The sequence below is a fragment of the Tachyglossus aculeatus genome, chromosome 7 (genome assembly GCF_015852505.1).
Source record: "Tachyglossus aculeatus isolate mTacAcu1 chromosome 7, mTacAcu1.pri, whole genome shotgun sequence".
Classification (NCBI taxonomy): domain Eukaryota; kingdom Metazoa; phylum Chordata; class Mammalia; order Monotremata; family Tachyglossidae; genus Tachyglossus; species Tachyglossus aculeatus.
Genome location: NC_052072.1, coordinates 60,039,031 through 60,061,120, shown reverse-complemented (window position 1 = coordinate 60,061,120; position 22,090 = coordinate 60,039,031). Strand labels below are relative to the sequence as shown.

Genomic DNA, 22,090 nt, shown 5'->3' with positions numbered 1-22,090 from the left:
ATAAAGCTCTATGGGATACAGGTGGAGATGGTAGATTTTAAGAATAGGCAGAAGACCTCTAGGAGGGTAGGACTGGAGAGGATCAGGGAAGATTTTAGGGAGACTATGCCTGATGGTTTTGCTTTTATTGATGAAACAGGCAAGATCATTAGGGGCAAGAGATGGTGAAGGCTGGGGGTTGGGATTGGAGGAAGGAGTTAAAAGTCTGAAACAGCAGGCGTGGGAGACCTATTGTTGCTGGCCCAAGAGAGTGAAGTGTTAAAGCAAGAAAGGGTGAGTTTGAGATGGTCGGCCTAATAAATTACATCTCTACCAGGAGGGCTTCCCTGACTAAACTCTAATTTACCCACCTTATTTTCCCTCCCTTCTGTGTCACCTATGCAGTTGCATCCATACCCATAAGCACTCACACAACTTCCATTCAGGCCCCCAGCCCTTATGCATATATCCTTATACTGTTACTTCCCTTCTTTGTAATTACTTTCATTTCTGTCTCCCCCACTAGACTGTAAACTCCTCATAGGCAGAATTAATTCATTCATAGAGAAGCAGCGTGGCTCAGTGGAAAGAGCACAGGCTTTGGAGTCAGAGGTCATGGGTTCAAATCCCGGCTCCACCACTTGTCAGCTGTGTGACTTTGGGCAAGTCGCTTAACTTCTCTGGGCCTCAGTTCCCTCATCTGTAAAATGGAGATTAAGACTGTGAGCTCCCCATGGGACAACCTCATCACCTTGTAAGCTTAGAACAGTGCTTTGAACATAGTAAGCACTTAATAAATGCTATCATTATTATTATAATTATTCATTTAATCATATTTTTTGAGCTTTTACTGTGTGCGCAGCACTGTACTAAGCACTTGGGAAGTACAATTCGGCAGCATATAGAGACAGTCCCTACCCAACAACGGGCTCGCAGTCTAGAAATTCATGCCTAAGAACTCTACTGTACTCTCCCAAGCATTTACTAGAGTGCTCTGCATACCACTGATTGATTTGCTTAACCTCTCTCAGCTTGTTTCCTCATTTCTAAAATGGAGACTAAATATCTGCTTTCCCTCTCTCTTACATTGTGAGCCTTGTGTTGAATAGGTACTGATAATCTTGTTCATTCATTCATTCAAACATATTTACTAAGTGTTTACTGTGTGTGAAGCACTGTACTAAGTGCTTTAGAGAATACAACAATAAACAGACACATTCCCTGCCCACAATGAGCTTTCGATCTAGAGGGGGAGACAGACATTAAATGAATTAATATAAATGAATAAATTACAAGTGTTGTGGGGCTAGGAAGGGGGATGTATAAATGGAGCAAGTCTGGGTGATGCAGAAGGGAGTGGAACCAAGAGGAAAGGAGGGCTTAGGCAGGGAAGACCTCTTAGAGGAGATGTGCCTTCAGTAAAACTTTGAATCTTGTATCTACCTAAGCCCGTAACACAGTGGCACATAGTAAATGCTTAACAAGGGTTATTGTTATCATTAATATTACATTTCTTAAGGATTGATGTGGTACTCATTATACAGAACAACTTTATGGTGTCTCTTCCCCATGGGGCTTTAAATCTAAGGCAGAAGGACATTAATCACTTATGTACACATCATAAATGCAGCACAAGCGTATATTTTCTATGGCATTTATTAAGTAGTTACTATGGATACACTACTAGAACAATTGCAGATGGAGGTGGGGTGTTCTGGGAGAGATGTGTCCATGGAGTCGCTATGGGTCGGAGATGACTCGACAGCATCTGAAAGATGTGCCAGACACTGTATTCATTCATTCATTCAATCATATTTATAATGGCATTTATTAAGCACCTACTATGTGCAAAGCACTGCTCTAAGCTCTGGTGAGGTTACAAGGTGATCAGGTTGTCCCAGGGGGGTTCACAGTCTTAATCCCCATTTTACAGATGAGATAACTGAGGCCCAGAGAAGTTAAGTGACTTGCCCAAAGTCACACAGCTTTCAATTGGCAGAGCTGGGATTTGAACCGATGACCTCTGACTCCAAAGTCCATGCTCTTTCCATTGAATCATGCTGCTTCTGCTTACTGTGTGCAGAGCACTGTCCTAAGCGCTTGGAAAGTACAAATCGGCAACATATAGAGAAGGTCCCTACCCAACAACAATGGGCCCACAGTCTAAAAGGGGGAGACAGACAAAAAAACAAGTAGACAGATGATATGGTAGATACAACTTAATTTATTTGGTCACAGTCCCTTTCCCACATAGGGCTCACTGTCTTAATCTCCATTTTACAGTGGAGGTAACTGAAGCACCGAGAAGTTAAGTGACTTGCCCAGGTCACACAGAAGACAAGTGGCAGAGCTGTGTTTGGAACCCATACCATATGTTTTTCACATTTATAATATTAGTTATTTATTTTATTTTTAATAGTGGATCATCTCAGTGACACCCCAAGGGACTATTGCTATTAGTTGGTGCATTAGTGTCTTCTGAGTGTACCAGCTCTGATGGGTATTACAAGTACTGCAGTAGGAAAAGGTAAATATTTGTTATTAGGAAGTTCCCAATCAATGGTATTTATTGAGCACTTGCTGTTTGCAGAGCAATGCTTGGGAGAGTGCAATACAACAGAGTAGGTAATCACATTCCCTCAACTTCCATTTCAGTGGGCACAATTCCTCAATAACAATAATAATAATAACAATAATAATAATAATAATCGTTCTCTCCTGTCCCGCCGTCAACCCCCTGCCCACGTCCTCCCCCTGGCCTGGAATGCCCTCCCTCCGCACATCCGCCAAGCTAGCTCTCTTCCTCCCTTCAAAGCCTTACTTGAGCTCACCTCCTCCAGGCGGCCTTCCCAGACTGAGCCCCCTCCTTCCTCTCCCCCTCCTCCCCCTCCCCTTCCCCCGCCTTACCTCTTTCCCCTCCCCACAGCACCTGTATATATGTATATATGTTTGTATGTATTTATTACTCTATTTTATTTGTACATATTTATTCTGTTTATTTTATTTTGTTAATATGTTTTGTTTTGTTGTCTGTCTCCCCCTTCTAGACTGTGAGCCCACTGTTGGGTAGGGACCGTCTCTATATGTTGCCACCTTGTACTTCCCAAGCGCTTAGTACAGTGCTCTGCACACAGTGAGTGCTCAATAAATACGATTGAATGAATGAATGAATAATAATAATAGTATTTGTTAAGTGCTTACTATGTGCCAAGCACTGTTCTAAGCCCTGGAGTAGATACAAGGTAATTGAGTTGTCCCACGTGGGGATCACAGCTTTTATCCCCATTTTACAGATGAGGTAACTGAGGCACAGAGAAGTTAAGTGGCTTGCCCAAAGTCACACAACAGACAAGTGGTGGAGCCGGGATTAGAACCCACATCCTCTGACTTCCAAGCCCGTGCTCTTGCCACTAAGCCATGATGCTTCTAAGAATGCTCCACAAACCAACCCTCTCTTCCTTCCCTTTCTCACTGGATGGGAAACTATTGTAATAAATTTGGCACTAAAAACTGATGGCATCAAGAGGAGTTTTGGTTTAAATTTATTGTTGGTATTAGTATTCACACTCTAGCAGCAGTTGAGTGAGCACAGTAGTTTATGAAGAGCCAGTTTGCAATTCCTTTTTTTAATTAATCTAACTTGTACTGTCTATTGTATATTATCTTTATATTTATTAAAGAAAGAAAAAGCTATCAAGCCTGTAAAGCTCTACAAGGGAGATTTATGTACCCACATCCTTTGTCAATGGATTTTATGAGTTTTATTTGCCAAGTAAACACGAGAGTGTATGATTTTTATTTTCTTATAGCCTTTTTCAACATTTTTCTTCAATTTCTGATGAATATAAACTCTCATTTTTAAGTATCATATTATTTTAAAGTACTATATACCTAGAAATGTTTTCGTAAAAATGAATTCTGATATGACGTGTTAGACATTTTGAAATTATTTCAAAAGTCTCTCCTTCTCGCTTTCTCCCTGTCTCTGTCTCCCCTACCTCCCCACCCGCCTCTTTATTTGGACTTGGAAGATTTTGATAGGTAATGCTTCCCTGGCAAAGAAATATTTTCAGTACTAGTCTTATATGTGATATCTTCATTTCACTTGCTCTAACACCCAGGAATTTCAACGACAGATGCTCCCAGTAGTGAGAAATGGTATAAAGTTGTTCTCTTCTAAAAGTGTTAGCTGCTAACATGGACTTTTTTCCTTATCAACATCCTTATTTCCTATATGCAAATAGACTATGAGCCCCATATGGGACTGAGACTGTGTCCAACCTGATTATCCTGAATCTACTCAAGCACTTAGCACAATACTTGGCACATAGAAAGTGCTTAGCAAGCAACAAAATCACAATAGTAATAACAATATTAATGATAATAATAATGTCCACAGTGAGAAAGCCTCCCTCCCTGAGTAACCCTGTCCTCATTTTTGATCAAATTATTAGACTCGTTCAATAGGTTTAAATTTATCTAGTAAGACTACTAATTTTTAAAGGAATGACATTTTCAAAATGAGTATATTCTTTGAATATTCATGTGAAATGGGTATAGTCAACACATTTTATAGCACAGTCAAGTGATGGTATTTGTTGAACACTTTATGCAGACCCCTATACTGAGCACTTGGGAAATTGCAATACAGTTGGTAGTCAGTATCCCTGATTTCAAGGAACTTTCGGTGTAACAGGGGAGACAGACATTAAAATAAATAACAGTTAGGGGAAAGCAACCTAGTCTAAAGATAGGTGATGCGGGGGTGGGGTGAATATCTAAGTGTTTAGTGGATACAGGTACAACTGCATAGGCCATGCAGTAGAGGTGGAAAATGGGATGGGGAGATGGAAGGTCTCCTAGAGGAGATATGATTTTAGTAGGGTTACGGAAGACAGGAACAATGGTGGTTTGTCAGATGAGAAGGTGTGGAGAGGAAATCCAAGCAGGAGAGTGGATGAGAGTAAGGTGGCAATAGTGAGTGATGAGATCAAGGCACAGCAAGTAGGTTAGTATTAGAGGAGCCAAGTATGCAGCCTGGGAGAGGAGCAAGAATAGGTAGGAGGGAGGCAGCCTTAAAGCCAATTACGAGCCGTTTCCGATTTGATGTAGAGACAGATTGACAACCATTAGGGGTTCTTGAGGACTGGGAAGACATGTGCAGAATGTTAAAGATAGAGGTCTGGGAATGCAGAGTGCACAAATGTTTTAATAAGATTGGTGGGGCAGGTGGAAAGGGTAGATTTAGAATGGAGTGGGGACATATCTAGTGAGACAACTAGGAAAGATGAGAGAATGTATGTGGAGGTTGGAGCGGTCATGTTCTGGGGAGATTTGAGGGAATTTATGCCCCAGGGTTTCAGTTTAGTCCATGAAACAGATGGCAAGGTCATCAGGGATGAGAGATGGGAGAGGCAGAGGAATTGGAGGTTTAAGGAGGGAGTTGAAAGTCTGAAATAGTTGATGTGGACAGTGGGCATGAGATTCAGTAAGGGAGAAGTCTCTTTGCTGGGCCCGCTCTCTCATTCACCCCACATATCCAATCTGTCACCAAAACCTGCCGATCTCACCTTTACAACATCACCAAGTTATGCCCTTTCCTCTCCATCCAAACCACTACCTTGTTAGTACAATCACTAATCATATCTGACTGGATTATTGGATCAGCATCCTTTCTGACCTCCCAATCTCCTGTCTCTCCCCACTTCAGTCTATGCTTCACTCTGCTGCCCAGATTATCTTTCTACTGAAACGCTCTGAGCATGTCACCCTCCTCCTCAAAAAACTCCAGTGGTTGCCTATCAATATCCATATCAACCAGAAACTCCTCGCTATTGGCTTCAAAGCTCTCCATCACCTTGCCCCCTCCTACCTCACCTACCTTCTCGCCTTCTACAGCCCAGCCCACACACTCTACTCCTCTGATGCTAACCTTCTCACCTTGCCTCATTGTCGCCTGTCCCACCTTCGACACCAGGCCCATGTCATACCTCTGGCCTGGAATGCCCTCCCTCCTCACATCCGCCCAACTAGCACACTTCCCCCTTCAAAGCCCTACTGAAAGCTCACTTCCTCCAGGAGGCCTTCCCAGACTAAGCCCCCCTTTTCCTATGCTCCTTCTCCCCTCCCCATCACTCCAACTCCCTCCCTGTGCTCTACCTCCCTCCCCACCCCACAGCACTTGTGTATAAATGTACATATTTTTAGATTATTTTACTATTTTATTAATGATGTGTATATATCTATAATTCTGTTTATTTATAATTCTGTTATTGATGTCTACTTGTTTTGTTGTCTATCTCCCCCCTTCTAGAATATGAGCCCGTTGTTGTGTAGGGATTGTTTATTGCCAAATTGTACATTCCCAGCACTTAGTACAGTGCTCTGCACACAGTAAGCACTCAATAAATACAATTGAATGAATGAATGACCGATTTATAATAAGTGAGGGTGAATTTGAAAGAGCTTGGCCTGGTGTCTGGATTTCTTCTAGCAGTTTTGGCAGTGCGATCAGAAACAGAGGAAGTGTACTGGGGAGGTGATCCAGGTCCGCTGTTTGGTGGTATGAAAAAGTAGGGTAATTGTGGCTAGAGGGGTGGAGTTTCTGGCTCCACAGATGCGGACACAGGAACAGCTACAGTTACTGTCTTCCCAAAGGTCTACATTTTATGGAGATATGCCACTGCCATTGCTGCTTGTGTCCTTTCCACTGTGGTGGAAGGCAAGTCATGGTTAGAAGATGTTAGAGTAAATGGTTGTGGTAAGGCTCAGGTACCCTAAATACATTTTCCTTAATGCACGCTTCACCAGGAAACTCACCCTCACATTATAGGAAAACTGAAGGTCGCTTATATCAAATCCTAAACACTTCCAAGCACAATTGTAGGGGGGCTGAGGCTTGCCCATCCAGATCTCCATATTACTATGGATGTACCATTCAAATCCACATCTTTTCCTCTAATCACTGTTTACCCAAATCCTTTTGTGCCTGTTGCTATTTCCTGCTTGCACAAAACACTAATCAATTCTAAATGCTTCATACCCAGCGTGCAAAAATGTTTTTTTTTATTTTATTTGAATCTTGCCATCTTCAAGCTTCAGTGGTTGCACCCCTCTTCCTCCCATTCCCTTCTTTGTTCCCCTGACTTGCTCCCTTTGTTCTTCTCCTCGCACCCTGCCCCACAGCACATATGTATATATCTGTAATTTTATTTGTTCATACTAATGTCTACTTATGTGTATTGTTGTCTGTCTCTCTCCCTCTAGACTGTGAGCTCACTGTGGGCAGGGATTGTCACTCTTTATTGCTATAGTGTACTTTCCCAAGCACTTAGTATCTACATACATACATACATACACATATACATATCTATTCTATTTATTTTATTTTGTTAGTATGTTTGGTTTTGTTCTCTGTCTCCCCCTTTTAGACTGTGAGCCCACTGCTGGGTAGGGACTGTCTCTATGTGTTGCCAATTTGTACTTCCCAAGCGCTTAGTACAGTGCTCTGCACATAGTAAGCACTCAATAAATACGATTGATGATGATGATGATGCTCTGTACACAGCAAGTGCTTAATAGACACGATTGAATGAATGAATGATAGAGCATGAACCTAGGAGTCATAAGGACCTGGGTTCTAATTCCACTCTGCCATTTGTCTGCTGTGTAACCTTGTGCAAGTCACTTCACTTCTCTGGGCCTCAGTTACCTCATCTGTAAAATGGAGATAAGACTGTGAGCCCCATTTGGGACAGCGACTGTGTCCAACCTGATTAACTTGTATCTAACCTAGTGCTCAGAACAGTGCCTGCCACATAGTAACCACTTAACAAATACCATTAAAAAGAAACCCTCATGGTTTTGTGAGCTTCAATCATTTCCCCTTTCAGTTCACATATGATCAGACTGAAGAATCCTATTTTTCTCAGTCTCTTCTATGCAATTGCAGCTTCACTGTTAGTACCCTAAATCGTATCTCTTCTACAGGTGATGCAGTTACCAGAACTGCATATTTATGATTGCTTATTATTTCTGATGTTGAGGCATTATGTTCTTATTTAGTGGCGAGGTTTCACCTTTGACTTTATTTTCTGTGCTTTTCCTGATGATGCTCAGAATTTTGTTGACCACTGTATATTGGTATGATGCTTTGAGAGAACAGTTACTAATGAATCCTGACTTATGACTGATAGGTTAGAGCCCATCAATATGTACTTGTACACATTTATTCCCTTAGAGGCTCACCCCATGCTTTCCTGCTCTGTTGTGGAAGGTCTTCCTTCAGTTTATCCCAATATGCATGAGGTCCCATGATGGAGAATAATTTAGTGCCATCAGAAAAACTGGAGGATCTCGCTGCATATTCTCTAAATCCTTTATGAAGTCATTATAGGAAACCAATCCTGGCACCAACCCCTGGGAGATCCCACTCTCTCCATCTCTCCATCCAAGAAAATGCCTTTTTATCCTTTCTCTTGGTTTCATTTAGCCAGTTTTCTGTCTGCATTGGAACATTCCCACCAATGCTGTGATCATGTTTTTTAAGCCTCTGTTACGGAACACTGGTTCTCTTCTATCTTACTTGGTTATTGACCCTTAGAAAGAAATCCGTCAGATTACTAAGGAGTGCTTTTTTCTTCAGCAATCATGTTTTATCCCCAACAGTTTCTGTTTTCCTGAGTGTTTACTGATTTCAAGATTGATTCTTTATTCTGCTAATTGCTGCATGGCAGCTGGTCTGTCAGGGTGTTCTGCCAGCTGTCTGATGATTTACTACATTGTTTCAGTATGTGCTGCATTTTATTGTAAAGTGTTTGTCCTTCCCTACTTGATTGCATATGTCCCATGTCAGTTCACTATTCAGTAGCAGCTGGGATGTCTTTCTATGATCCACTGTGGTCACCCTGTCTCATTCAATGATGAGCATTGTGTTAATGCTGGTTAACTGATTCCGAGACCTCATTGTTCTTCTCTGCACATTTGTTATTGGGCATGGTTCATAAAGTGCAGTAGTGATCGAACCTTGATATCTCCATTACAGGACTCACCTGGTTCTCCTCCTACAGTGTCTGGCATAGAGAAAGCACTTAATGCATACCGCAATTATTATTATTAAATTAGAAATAGACTTTATCACAAACCTTGAGTTTCACAAGCAGCAGCAGTGTGGCTTAGTGGAAAGAACACAGGCTTGGGAGTCAGAGGTTGTGGGTTCTAATTCCACCTCTGCCACTTATCAGCTGTGTGACTTTGGGCAAGTCACTTAACTTCTCTGTGCCTCAGTTACCTCATCTGTAAAATGGAGATTAAAACTGTGGGCCCCACGTGGGACAACCTGATTACCTTGTATTTACCCCAGCGCTTAGAACAGTGGTTGGCACATAGTAAGCGCTTAACACATAGTAAACACTTAACAAATACCATTATTATTATTATTATTATTATTATTATTATTGTTGCATGGTATGACAGAAACTGTGAAGTCCTGCCTACAGTTTGTTGGTAGCCTGGCATATGTACAACCCAGAGATGTAGCTGGTATATTTGATGCTCTACCCCAAGTTACAATCACTACACAATACAGTGACCCCGGAATGCATCATATATTGTTTGATGCCTTATGCCCATGCGAGATCCCTGCTCTGGGGTGAAAGACAAATGACCAATAAGCCCTGATCGTTGTCCTGTAAATGAATCACACTCAAAGTGGAGGACAACAGACACTGATTAGAATAATGAGAATTAGTAGTCGACAACAATAATTACAAACAAAAATAAGAGTATTGGTGATTAGAACATGGCCTTGTGAAAAAAGCACAGGCCTGGGTGTCAGAGCACCTGGCTTTCAATCCTGGTTTAGACACTTGCCTTCTGTGTGACTTTGGGCAAGTCACTTAACTTCTCAGTGCCTCAGTTTCCTCATCTGTAAAATGATTCAATACCTGTCCTCCCTCCTACTTAGACTGTGATCTTTATGTGGGACAGAGTTTGACCCACCTGATTATCTTGTATCTACCTACCCCAGTGCTTAGAACAGTGCTTTCACATAGTAAGTGCTTTGTAAATACCGTAATTATTAAGAGTAGCTTAAGGGCGGAAGTCCAAAATATTATCAAAATAATTAGCTACACAGTTCTTGGAAAAGAAAGTGCCCTGGCCCCTGTCCACTCCAGGCAATAGTACTTTTTTCCAAGTTTCTGCTGTCTGTCTAGTGTTCTAGCAGTTGCGAAGGTTGACTTTTCTCTTGCGGTGGTTAATAAGAAGTGGGAGGATGAGAGGCTAGTCGAAGCAGTGGCTGACTTTGGGCAACTCTGCAGACTCATGGGATGAAACATCCAAATTTTCAGAAGTCTTCAGTGTTTTGCCAAGCCCTAAGAACTATTATAACCCCAGCCCACAGCTGGGAAGGGAATGCTACATTACTATTACTAATTATAAAGAGTGAGAAACAAGGTAAAATTAGTGAAGTACCACAGTTAATTATATACACAGGTTCATGTTAACATTTTTGCCTTTGTAAAGGTTAATTTTAATTACACATCATACATTTTCTTCAAGTATTGCAGTTTGACAAGATTCATATTATGTAGTGAACAAAGTGAATAAAGATTGGAAGTAGCAGTGATTTTTTTAAAAAGCAAAAGGCCAAGCTAATATTGAAAGGCAGCCCCCTTACATGTAAACCCAAAATAGATTTCCAACATATAATTTCTAGGCACCTAAACTTAGCTCCTTCCTTGAATAAAGTAAAAATAATCATCTTTATATGGGATGTTCTTAGACTAGGAAATTAATCAGAAAGCTGCTCCTTCTCAAATAGTTGGTAAAATAAGAGCTTATTGCAATTACTAAGCATTCTATGAGCAACACTGAAACTTTTTAGAATTTGATTTTAATTTGAATTAGCATCTGGTAAGATGCAGAGGAATTGGGGGATCACCAGGACAGCTTCCAGAGAAACATAAGGATGTTCAGCCCAGCTGTATCTTTTCTGATATGCCAGAAGGAGGAATTGAACCAGTTGGCTGCCCTCTGTCAAATCTGAATGGTGTAAAGAGAAAGCCATTGAGCATCTCTAGTTTGAGGAAGAGAAAATCTGATATGAGAAAATGGAGTTGGAGAGCCCCTATCATTACTCAATGACTATACCAAAAAGGCCTAGTAAGAATAAGCAGGCAGAGACTTATTTCTTGTTCTAATGATTTTATTTTTTGTTTTGTTTGTTTGCTTTTTACAATCTTGGGAACAGCACTAGAGGCCCAAGGATGATCTGGTTCCCTGTTTCTGGGATGAGAGGGCTGGAATTTCCAACAGGTGCTTAACCAATGCCTCTTTGCTTTTTTAATGTTCTCTTGGCCCCTATATCCACTTTCTCTTACCAGTTTACATCCAAGTGATTTCCCACTTTCATTCATTCATTCATTCAATCGTATTTATTGAGCGGCTTACTGTGTGCAGAGCACTGTACTAAGTGCTTGGGAAGTACAAGTTGGCAACATATAGAGACGGTCCCATTTAATCCCCCTAGACTGTAAATTCTTCATGGGCAGGAAACGTCGACCAACTCTATGTTTTACTTTCCAAAGTGCTCAGTATAGTACTCTGTACAGAGTAAGTGTTCAATAAATATGATCGATCTAAAAAAGGAACCTCTCTACTTGTGTCTTGGACTCCACCCTCTCTCAACCTGTTCCTGCTATCCTCCCTCTTGCTGCTAACTTCAGCTTCTTGTTCTTCTTTGTCTCCTTTCCCTCTGCTTCAAGTGAGCTGGAATCTACCCCACACTAAAACAATAATCCCTCAACCATTACCCAAAAAGAGATATCACCCCATCTCCTTGATTTTGGTTGGTGTTGTCATTGTCTTGTTTAATCTCCTCAAATGGGCTCTGAACAACAGTGGCCAGTTCCTCCTCTCTACCCACTCTCTCCCAGAACCCCTTCAATCTAGATTTGACCCTCCTAATTCTACTGGGACTGTGTTCGTTAATGTTACTGATTACTTTCTTTGGGTTAATTCTACTTTCTTGTCGTCCTACAGCACTTTTGATCACACTCTCCTCCTACCATCTCTCTCTGGACATGATTTGATCAATGTAGTACTCTTCTGGTTCTCTCTCAACCTCTCCGACTTCTCCAAGCCCATTTCCTGTACAGACTCTTCATCCTCTACTCACCCTTTCAGCTGTGAGGGTCCTACAGATGCAGTTTTGGATATCCTTACTCTACATGTATTCACTTGAGGAACTCATTTGTTCATATGCTTTAGAGCTACCATTCTATAGAAATGACTCCCCAAATGTTAGCTTCAGTTCTCTCCTTTCACCTGCTTTACAATCTCATATCTCCTTAAATCATCTGATTGACCTGCTGGCACCTTTAAAATAGAAAAATGAACTCCACATCCTTCTTCCTTAAGCCTTCATCTCTTTGTAACTTTCCCTGCTGCTTCAGATCCATCAAAACAAATCTTTACTCAACTTCAAGGCCCTCCTAAGAAATAACTGCCTTGAAGATGGATGTGTTCTTTGTTTAATTTCCATCTTTCTGGTCCTTACACCCCATCATCTGCCTCATCACTCATATACAGATCTCTTTATTAACTTGATCGCTATTTCTTTATTTATTCAAATAGCTTATTTTTATCATTTATATCTTTGCTCTTCTTTCATTTATTGTATATTTGGCAAATTATCCATGTTATCCATTTATTTTTCCCATTAATCCTGCACTTTTAACGTGTGTTTCCCAAGTGGCTAGTATAGTGCTCTGCTCCCAGCAGGCACTTAATAAATTTTGTTGATGATGATGATAATGATGATGATTATAAAGGGTATAGTGTCAATATTTTTTTGTGATGTATTGAGACAAATGGAATGTTTGGATTACATAATTAGCTGTTGCAAGTTGGGAGAAAATGTAGAACTAGGAACTTATGGATTTCCAGGACCTCTGAGATTCTGCTGCTGATAGGAAGTTTGAAATTCTATCGTTGCATTTGAAATGCCCTCATAATATTAGGACATGTCAGAAAATAAGAACTAAACATGAATAACTAATTTTCAATGGGATCACACTGTTGTGTAGTCCAAGAGGACTCCTCATGCTGTTCCCTAGACTGTAAGCTCCTTATGGGCAGGGAATGAGCATTGTATTGTCCCAAGCACTTACTCTGCACATAGAAAATGCTAAATACCACTGATTGATTGATTGATTGGTAGAGAGTAATGGTTGGATTGTCTGCCTATGGCCCCATGGTTGATACTACTCAATCAATCAATTGTATTTATTGAGTGCTTACTGTGTGTGGATCATTGTACTAAACTCTTGGAAAAGTACAATATAACAGAGTCAGTAGACGCATTCCCTGACCACAATGAGCTGGAAGAGTACAAAGTTTCAGAGGCCCTATCTTCATAGTTCATGTTCTGTCATACAAATTTACTGATGTATAAAGAAGCCATCACTGCAGTTATATACAGGAAATAAATGAATGTTTTAGACATGTAAAAAGTTCTTGCTGAACTTTGAGTTACTTGTGAGTGGTTTAGGATTTCAGGTTCTCACTCTGTGAAAGAAAAATGGTGAGATTTGTGGGAAGGGAATGTGTCTGTTATAGACTTATATTGTACTCTCCCAAGCACTTAGTACCATGCTCTGCACAGTAAGCACTCAATAAATACAATTGATTAATTGATCGATTGCTCATTGCACATCTACAGAGACTTTGCATGTCTCTTTGTTGATGTTTGGTTATTGGTGAGCTCCTTAGGACACCAATAAAAGATAAAAAAGAATAATTATGGTACTTGTTAAGTGCTTACCATGTGCCAAGCATTGTTCTACGCTCTGGGGTAAATACAAGGTAGTCAGGTTGGACACAGTCCCTGTCCCACATAAGGCTCACACTCTTAATCCCCATTTTACAGATGAGGTAACTTGAGGCCCAGAGAAGTGAAATGACTTACCCAAGGTCACACAGCAGACATGTGGTGGAGCTGGGATTAGAACCCATGACCTTCCGACTCCTAGGCCTGTGCTCTGTCCACTAAGCCAGGCAGGGGAAAAAGGATCTAAAGCTTCAGTTAGTTTCACTCTTGGCAGTTCTACCAAAAGTGTTGTTCTGCAAATAATTTTAACAGTTCATTAAAATTTGACTAAACTGAAAATGGGTGACTGGAAACAAGGAGAACAGAATAAATATTTTAAAAGCAAATGGTGAAAGACTCAGTTAATATGATATCACAGCTGAAAGATAAGGGCAAATGTTTTAGACATCTTGAAGCACCACATCATTGATTGATTGATCACCACATCAGGGAAGCAGCGTGGCTCAGTGGAAAGAGCCCGGGCTTTGGAGTCAGAGGTCATGGGTTTGAATCCTGGCTCCGCCACATGTCTGCTGTGTGACCTTGGGCAAGTCACTTAACTTCTCTGAACCTCAATTACCTCATCTGTAAAATGGGGATTAAGACTGTGAGCCCGACATGGGACAACCTCATCACCTTGTATCCCCCCCAGTGCTTAGAACAGTACTTTGCACATAGTAAGCACTTAACAAATACCATTACTACTATTACTATCATTCTCTTTGCTGACCTCCCTACCTCCAGCCCCTCCCTACTCCAGTCCATACTTCACTCCGCTGCCCAAGTCATCCTTCTAAAATACTGTTCTGCACACATCTCCCAACTTCTCAACAACTTTGCCCTTTCCTCTCCATTTTCTGCAGGAACTCCTGAGTACCCATTTTGAGGCCATCAGCTCTCTTCCCCCTTCTTATCCTCCCACTTCAACTACAACCCAGCTTGCATCCTTCATTCCTCTTAAGTCAACCTCCTTACTGCGCCTTGCTTTTGTTTTTTACCACCGATCTCTTGCTCACACCCTCCCTTTTATCTGAAAGAAACTGTGCACATGTGTGTACGTAGAATCAGAACAGATGAATAGGACAGTGGAAATCATTTTTTTTAAACGCAGAATTTTGCAAGAACACCACCCCCACAACGTAGAACTGGTTCTATTTGTTTTAATACATTTGACAATACTGAGCTCATTGTTCTTTTTTTAAAGACTGTCAGTTGAACTTTCCTGACTTGCTCATTTACCATTCTGCCATCTTGTTTGCTTTTGTCATGGCTCTGTGCCCAGCAGTGGGCAGTTGAGGCACAGCAGATGGAGAGGGGAAGGAAGGGAGGGTCATTCCCCCAGTAGTTTCTCCCCTTGTTCAGGTGGTGGTCCTTTTAACAGCCAATTTAACCTTCTCTTTTCCTTTTATAACCTGCTAATCTTTTTAAAGGTAGAACTTAGTCTCTAAAATTCAATTAGAATTCTACAGGAAGACCTCAGATTGAAGACACAATTAGTCCCTGAAAACTGTCTTAAAGTCAAAACATTTTTAATTGGAATCAATTTTCCCATAAGAGCAGTATATTCATTATGTATGGAGAGATTGTTTCCTGAACCAAAGTTGGATCCTCAGTTTTTACCAATATTACCCAAAATTGTGCACTAAGTCAATTCTAGGAGAGAAATACTGCTGCTTTTTTTTATAGAGTTGAAGAGGTTGCATAATAAGATAACTTTCACTTCATCAGAGAGAAATAGGTTGTCAACCCTCCCTGGTGACTCCATTAGGTTATTGGATAACCTATCTTGCCCACACTGTGGCTTTTCAAATTGTTTTCCCATTCCCCATGACACCTATCTGGAGCTAATGCCACAAAGAAGAGTAGTGTTTTAAAGTTGAAACAGGGTATAAAATAAGATGCCTTAACATATGCTGCTTGTCACAGCACAAACATCTAAAAGTTAAGGATTTCCTTTATGGAGAAGCACTGTGGCCTTGTGAAAAGGGCGCAGGACTGTGAGCCAACAAATCTAGTTCAAATCCTGACACATCAGGACACTTTTGGCTAGTCACTTAACCTTTCTGTGCCTCAGGTTCTTCATCTGTAAAATGGGATTCAAATAACTCTTCTCCCTCCCCCTTAGAATGTGATCCCCATGTGAGTCAGGGGCTGTCTAATCATGCCTACCCTAAGAATCAGCACAGTGCTTAACAAATGCTACTGTTATTAGTATTAGTAGTAGATTTAGGCTTTTAATGTTGTCTTTTCGAAAAGAGACATTTTGTGTGAAACCATCACTTCTATTATGATGTGCAAATTTTACCAATTATGAGGTCTTGACTAAAGGCATTTGAAGGTACTTTGACAACATATGCAGCATTAGAAGTAAAATATTTGTAAATGGGTTTTGTAATAAGATGTTACTCAAAAAGCAGAAAATATAAGGAAAACATTCCTATAATTGTATTGTTAAGATAGTGAGACAAAACATTTTGGTAGTTCACTTTCAAGGAGATTAATAAAACAAACCCACTTTTCCTATTATTTTTAGTGTTATAAGGGAGCCTTGTGTTCTGCTGTTATTGCTAGAAGGAGTTCAGGATTTGCAATGGGGAAATTTCAAAGGAACTGGCTAGATGAAGGAATAAAACAATAAATGATAGACTACAGAAATGTGTTTGGACAGTTAATTTCTTATGGACTCTTTCTTTCTAGGATTCAGAATTTCCTGTAGATACACAAATAAATCCACACCTGTATTGGTTTAAAGAATGTGGCCATCCGTTAAAATCTGGATACAAGATAAGCAACATTTTAAAAGTGCATGATCTGGCAGTGAGCAGGTAGGAATCCTTTATAACTATTTATGCTTTTTAAAATTCCACTTTATGAAGACTGCCGAGTTTTAAGGTACTTAGAGTGAGAGAAAATGACCATCGTCTAATTCTTGCTAGTCTCGGATAACAGTAAAGGAATCCATTTGTGGTTGCTGAAGAATCTAAAACAAATTACTCAGGCACTTGATGGCAGTACAGACTAACTGGACTGTGTATCTCAGAGCGTGAGTACTCTGTTTTAAATAATGGACAGAGCATTCCAAGCTATCAGTTTCATTGCCTACAGGTAAGTATTTTTTGACATTCTTCCTTCCATCCATTTTTAGAAGCCAGTGAAATCTAGATATTCAGTGTCACTAAATGAATTGTTACTCACAAAGAAAAATAATGTGTATGTATGCGTGTGTTGAATCTGGAAATGAACCTTTAGTAGAGCATCTTGTCAATTTAAGATTGAAACAGAATGGCCTGACTCATGAAAAACTCTACCCTTGATTCAAATCAGTGACTGTGGTGTAGGCACTGTGCCTTACCAATTTTGTACTTTATTCTTAGGACTCGAGCTTCTTTCTAGGAGAAACTAATAATTTGGTTCAACCTTGGGGGGATTATTATCCCTGACTATTAAATTGTCCGTCGTTTTCCTTTTTTGTGTGCCATTGAATCTCAGCAGAGACTAAACCTGAAATGAAGGCATTTTCGGGATTGTTTTTGTAGACTCATAGATTTTAATTTTTCCCCAAATCTCCAAGACCCTGCTTGTGACTCATTAACCAGGTCAGTTCTGGCCTGTGCAACTCTCAGTGGCAAATACTCTGGAAAGTGTAGGAGTGCTCCTGAGAAAGAAAGGGCTCATCTCTGCACAAGTCATTTAACAGTGAGGCTTCTGCCAGTGCACCTGAAAAGAGAGATGGCACGCTGGGAGGAACATTAACTCTTTCAGATCACTAGGGAGCATTCCTTGCCTTGCCGCTGAGCATGCATAATTGAGGAACTGTTGCCGGACTAGGTGGTCTGAAGGAGTTAATCTGCTTCCTTCCAAAAGGGCCTAATGGATCACTAGGGAAGTATTATAAGCCAGAGAGAATCGGGGTCATTATTCAAACATTTTAATGGCAATACCGATTTCTCCAAATGCTATCCATTTCTACCAGGGGGAGCAACGCATTAGGAATATAACACATCGTATTTGACAGTAAAAGACAAATGGTGAATTGAAAGCTACTCTGATATGGATGAGCATTTCAGGAGTGTCTTGTTTAAGTAACTTGAAAACTCACAATAAAAGATTCTAGGTTAAAACTTCAAGGTGTATCAACTGTAGTCTTTCATATGAGCACAAAAGTTCATTGCTGCCTTTGGCGTCACTATTCATTTAAAATCTCAATTTTAGTTGAATTGCTTTTACTCTACATAAAGTTCTAACAGTGAGTTCTTTGTAAGATTAATGCAAATTGAAACCACCGAAAAGTGAATTTTAATACTGAATATTTTGACGGTATATATTTAATGCAGTGCATGTCCTTAGGTGAGAGAGCCAGAAGTTTTCAGTTTCCACTAGTCATATGACAAATAGCTCTTAATCTTGTACCGCAAATTCCTGTTTATAGCTATTGTCTGAAAATGAATAAACAAGCAGAAGACCTTTCAAAAAAAATAATCTATTGTAACCAGCAAAACTTACATTTTCCAAACAAATTTCCTTAGAATGTCTCTTTAACAATTGTGATCGTGAATCAATGGTTTGTACCTCTTGCTTTTTATGGATTGTTCTATTATATTCTACAGAACATGTGGTGATATACAGGTGAAGGGTTTAGCTATCAGGTATTTGTTCATAAAGTCCCTTGAGCTATGGGTGAGATTAAGAAGAGTAAAATTCCTGCTGTTCTTTATAATAATAATGACATTTATTAAGCGCTTACTATGTGCAAAGCACTGTTCTAAGTGCTGGGGAGGTTACAAAGTGATCAGGTTGTCCCACGGGGGGCTCACAGTCTTAATCCCCATTTTACAGATGAGGTAACTGAGGCCCAGAGAGGAGAAGTGACTTGCCCAAAGTCACACAGCTGACAATTGGCAGAGCTGGAGTTTGAACCCATGACCTCAGACTCCAAAGCCCGTGCTCTTTCCATTGAGCCAGGCTGTTTCTCCTTTCGAAAACCTCCTTCTGCTTCTGTTTCTCCTTCTCTTTAGAGAAACACGTTTCACTTTACCTGTTGTGACATTACTGGGAGTTCTCAGACTGTAAGCGGGGAATCTGCCTTCCAACTCTGTTGTATTGTACTTTCCTAACATCTTAGTACAGTGCTCTGCACCTAGTAAGTGTTCATGAAATACCATTGATTGAAAATCCCAGCTGAAAGAGCCCCTGGAATAACTTTAGGAACACCTAGGCCCTGGCCAGCTTCTGCTGGGTCCTAAAGCCATCCTTTTGTCTCTCTCTTCTGGTATTAGCCAGATTTTTACAGAATTCCTTCTGGGCCTATTTTACCGAACACCTTATGTGGTACATCTGTCAGAAACGTTCACCATTCATTCATTCAATCGTATTTATTGAGCACTTACTGTGTGCAGAGCACTGTATTAAACACTTGGAAAGTATAATTCAGCAACAAATAGATACAATCCCTTCCCAACAACGGGTTCACAGTCTAGAAGATAATGGTATTTGTTAAACACTTTCTGGTTGTCACAAGGAAATCAGGTTGTCCCATGTGGGGCTCACAGTCTTACTCCTCATTTTACAGGTGAGGTAACTGAAGCACAGAGAAGTTAAGTGACTTGCCCAAGGTCACACAGCAGACAAGTGACAGAGCTGGGATTAGAACCCACATCCTCTGACTCCCAAGCCTGTGCCGTTTCCACTGAGCCATGCTGCTTCTCTAAATACTAGATACAAGATAATCAGATCCCACATGGGATCTTATGCAGTATAAGGAGGAAGGAGAACAGGTATTGAATCCCATTGTGCAGATGAGGGAACTGAGGCACCCGGGAAGCAAGAGCACAGACTTGGGAGTCAGAGGTTGTGGGTTCTAATCCCGGCTCCAACACTTGTCTACTGTGTGACTTTGGACAAGTCACTTAACTTCTCTGTGCCTCAATTACCTTACCTGTAAAATGGGGTTTGAGTCTGTAAGCTCCATGTGAGACAGGGACTATGTCCCACCTGATTACCTTGTATCTGTCCCCATGCTTAGAACAGTGCTTGGCACATAGCACCTAACAAATACCATAATTATTATTATTAATTATTATTAAATGATTTGCCCAAGGTCACATAGCAGGCAACAAGTGGGGCCAGGATTACAAGCCAGGTTCTCTAACTCCCAGGCCCTTGTCCTTTTCCCTAGGACTTGTTGCTTCTCACTTTAACAAGGGATCTATCTCATCACTTTAAGGTGATCAGCTATACTAATGAACAAGGGGAAGGGCCAGGAGGAGGCAGGAAGGAAAAAAAACCACTTAGGGTGGTAGAGGCAGGGCAATTTGGGTGCATATGGCCTCCAGACTGTAAGCTTTTTGGGGGAAGCGATCATGGCTACCAATCTGTTGTACTGTACTCTCCCAAACACTTAGAACAGTGCTCTGCACAAGGTAAGTAATCAAAAAATGTCTTTGATTGATTAGTGCATGTGTGTGAAACAATTATTCTCTCTGCAGTTAGTGTGAGGAGGAAGGGGGAATTTTGGTTAGTTGTGGAGGGGAGTTGGAAATTTTGCTTTGTTCTTAGCAGTTTGAAAATAATCTTTCTCTCTCTGGTGTCCGCCTAAGTCTTGATAGTAGGTAATCATTGGGTATCTGGATTTCTAACATGGTTTAAAAATCCTCGGGATTCTTTTTCTTTATTCCTTGGCTGCATACCTCAAATTGGAACAGTATAGGCATAACTCCGAGAAACTGTGGTCGTGACTATAGATGGTTAACACTGCAATTTGCCAAACAGCCTTTAGTACTTAATGTGACTGGAAAATTTGGGCTTATTATCCAGTTAGGGGCATTTATAGCTTTTCCCTCCCTTCAACATCAACATAAGAAAATGAATCATGGTAATGAAAGGGGAATGAGTAATAAAATGATTAAAAATTAAGTTGATGAAAAATGCCATAGAAGTGATAACGTGGCAGTTCTGACTTAGCACTTGGACTTACACTCTTCAATTACCCCTTCCTCAGCCCCACAACACTTATAGATGTATCCATAATTTATTTATTTACATTAATTTATATTATATTATGTATATTAATATTACTATATATTATCCACATATAAATATCACTATTAGTATGTGTTGTATAATATATGGTGTTATATTATATGCATTATTCATGTTAGTGTCTGTCTCCTCCTCTGGACTGTAAATTCATTGTGGGCAAGGAGCATGCCTACCAACTATATTATACTGTATTCTTCCAAGCACTCTGCACACAGTAAGTACTCAATAAACAGTATTGATTGATTGGATTGATTTGGCAGAGATGAATGACAAGATGTAGCAGGTGACTCCTATGTTTGGCCAATACAGAAGCTTCTACTGACCTTGGAGTTGCTTGTGTTAGTCTTTGTTCTTTAGTTCTAGCACTCCTTCATATAGAAGCTTCTGCTCTTCTGATAATCGCTTGTCTAACTTTTTGCTCTCTGAGTCTTATATATCTTTGGAACACAGTTGCCAGCTTTCCCATTCTGAATGCACAGGTGAAGAAGGTGCTATGATTTTAGGCGATAGGGCGCCTGGGAGGGGATAGGCTTGAAAGGCCAACAGACCAGTAAACAACAATTTGGGTTATTTTCAGTCTTGATTAGAAACCCTTAGGTCCTGTCAACAAACATCTTTATTGAATTGGTCAAGCAGACACCTGGGGCTCCATGCTTCATCACCCTTCCACTGCTCCATCTCATCTTATCCCATAAACTATGCCTACACAGTTACTTAAACCTTTCAGCCAGAACATTCAGATGGTAAAAGTCACACATTCAGGTACTTTAAATGGCAGAATGGTGTATCCAAAAACTGGTATCTGTAGGTGATCAGAAATATGAAAGTATAAACATTTGTGTAGTGCTTCTGTTTGTATTCCTCAAGCAGTTAGTTCCTCCAGGAGGTGGTTAGTGTACATCAGTGCAATAAATTAATGAAACAACAAACTCTCCAAAATATATAAATGATAGATTGCAATGTGATGCTTTGAATTAATTTCATGAAGATTAAACGATAGTTGCATCACATCATTATATATAGTAGCTCCAAAAGGAATTTCTTCTTTTTACCTTTCTTTTTGGTTAATGGTACATGTCCAGCCCTCACCATGTTCAAGGCACTATACTAATTGGCGGGATAGATATGAGATAATCAGGTTGAACATAGTGCTTGAACCACATAGGCCTCATGGTCTTGCTCTCTGTGTTACAGATGCGGTAA

The 22,090-nt window shown here is 40.4% G+C and overlaps 1 protein-coding gene across 1 annotated transcript in view; it reads left to right on the top strand.

Annotated features, from left to right (window-relative positions):
• SPAG16 (sperm associated antigen 16) overlaps positions 1 to 22,090 on the top strand; it is an 822,373-nt gene that overhangs the window by 85,974 nt on the left and 714,309 nt on the right. The window contains exon 10 of the mRNA XM_038748803.1: positions 16,547 to 16,674. Within this exon, the coding sequence (XP_038604731.1) occupies positions 16,547 to 16,674 (128 nt within the window). The remainder of the gene's footprint in view (positions 1 to 16,546; positions 16,675 to 22,090) is intronic.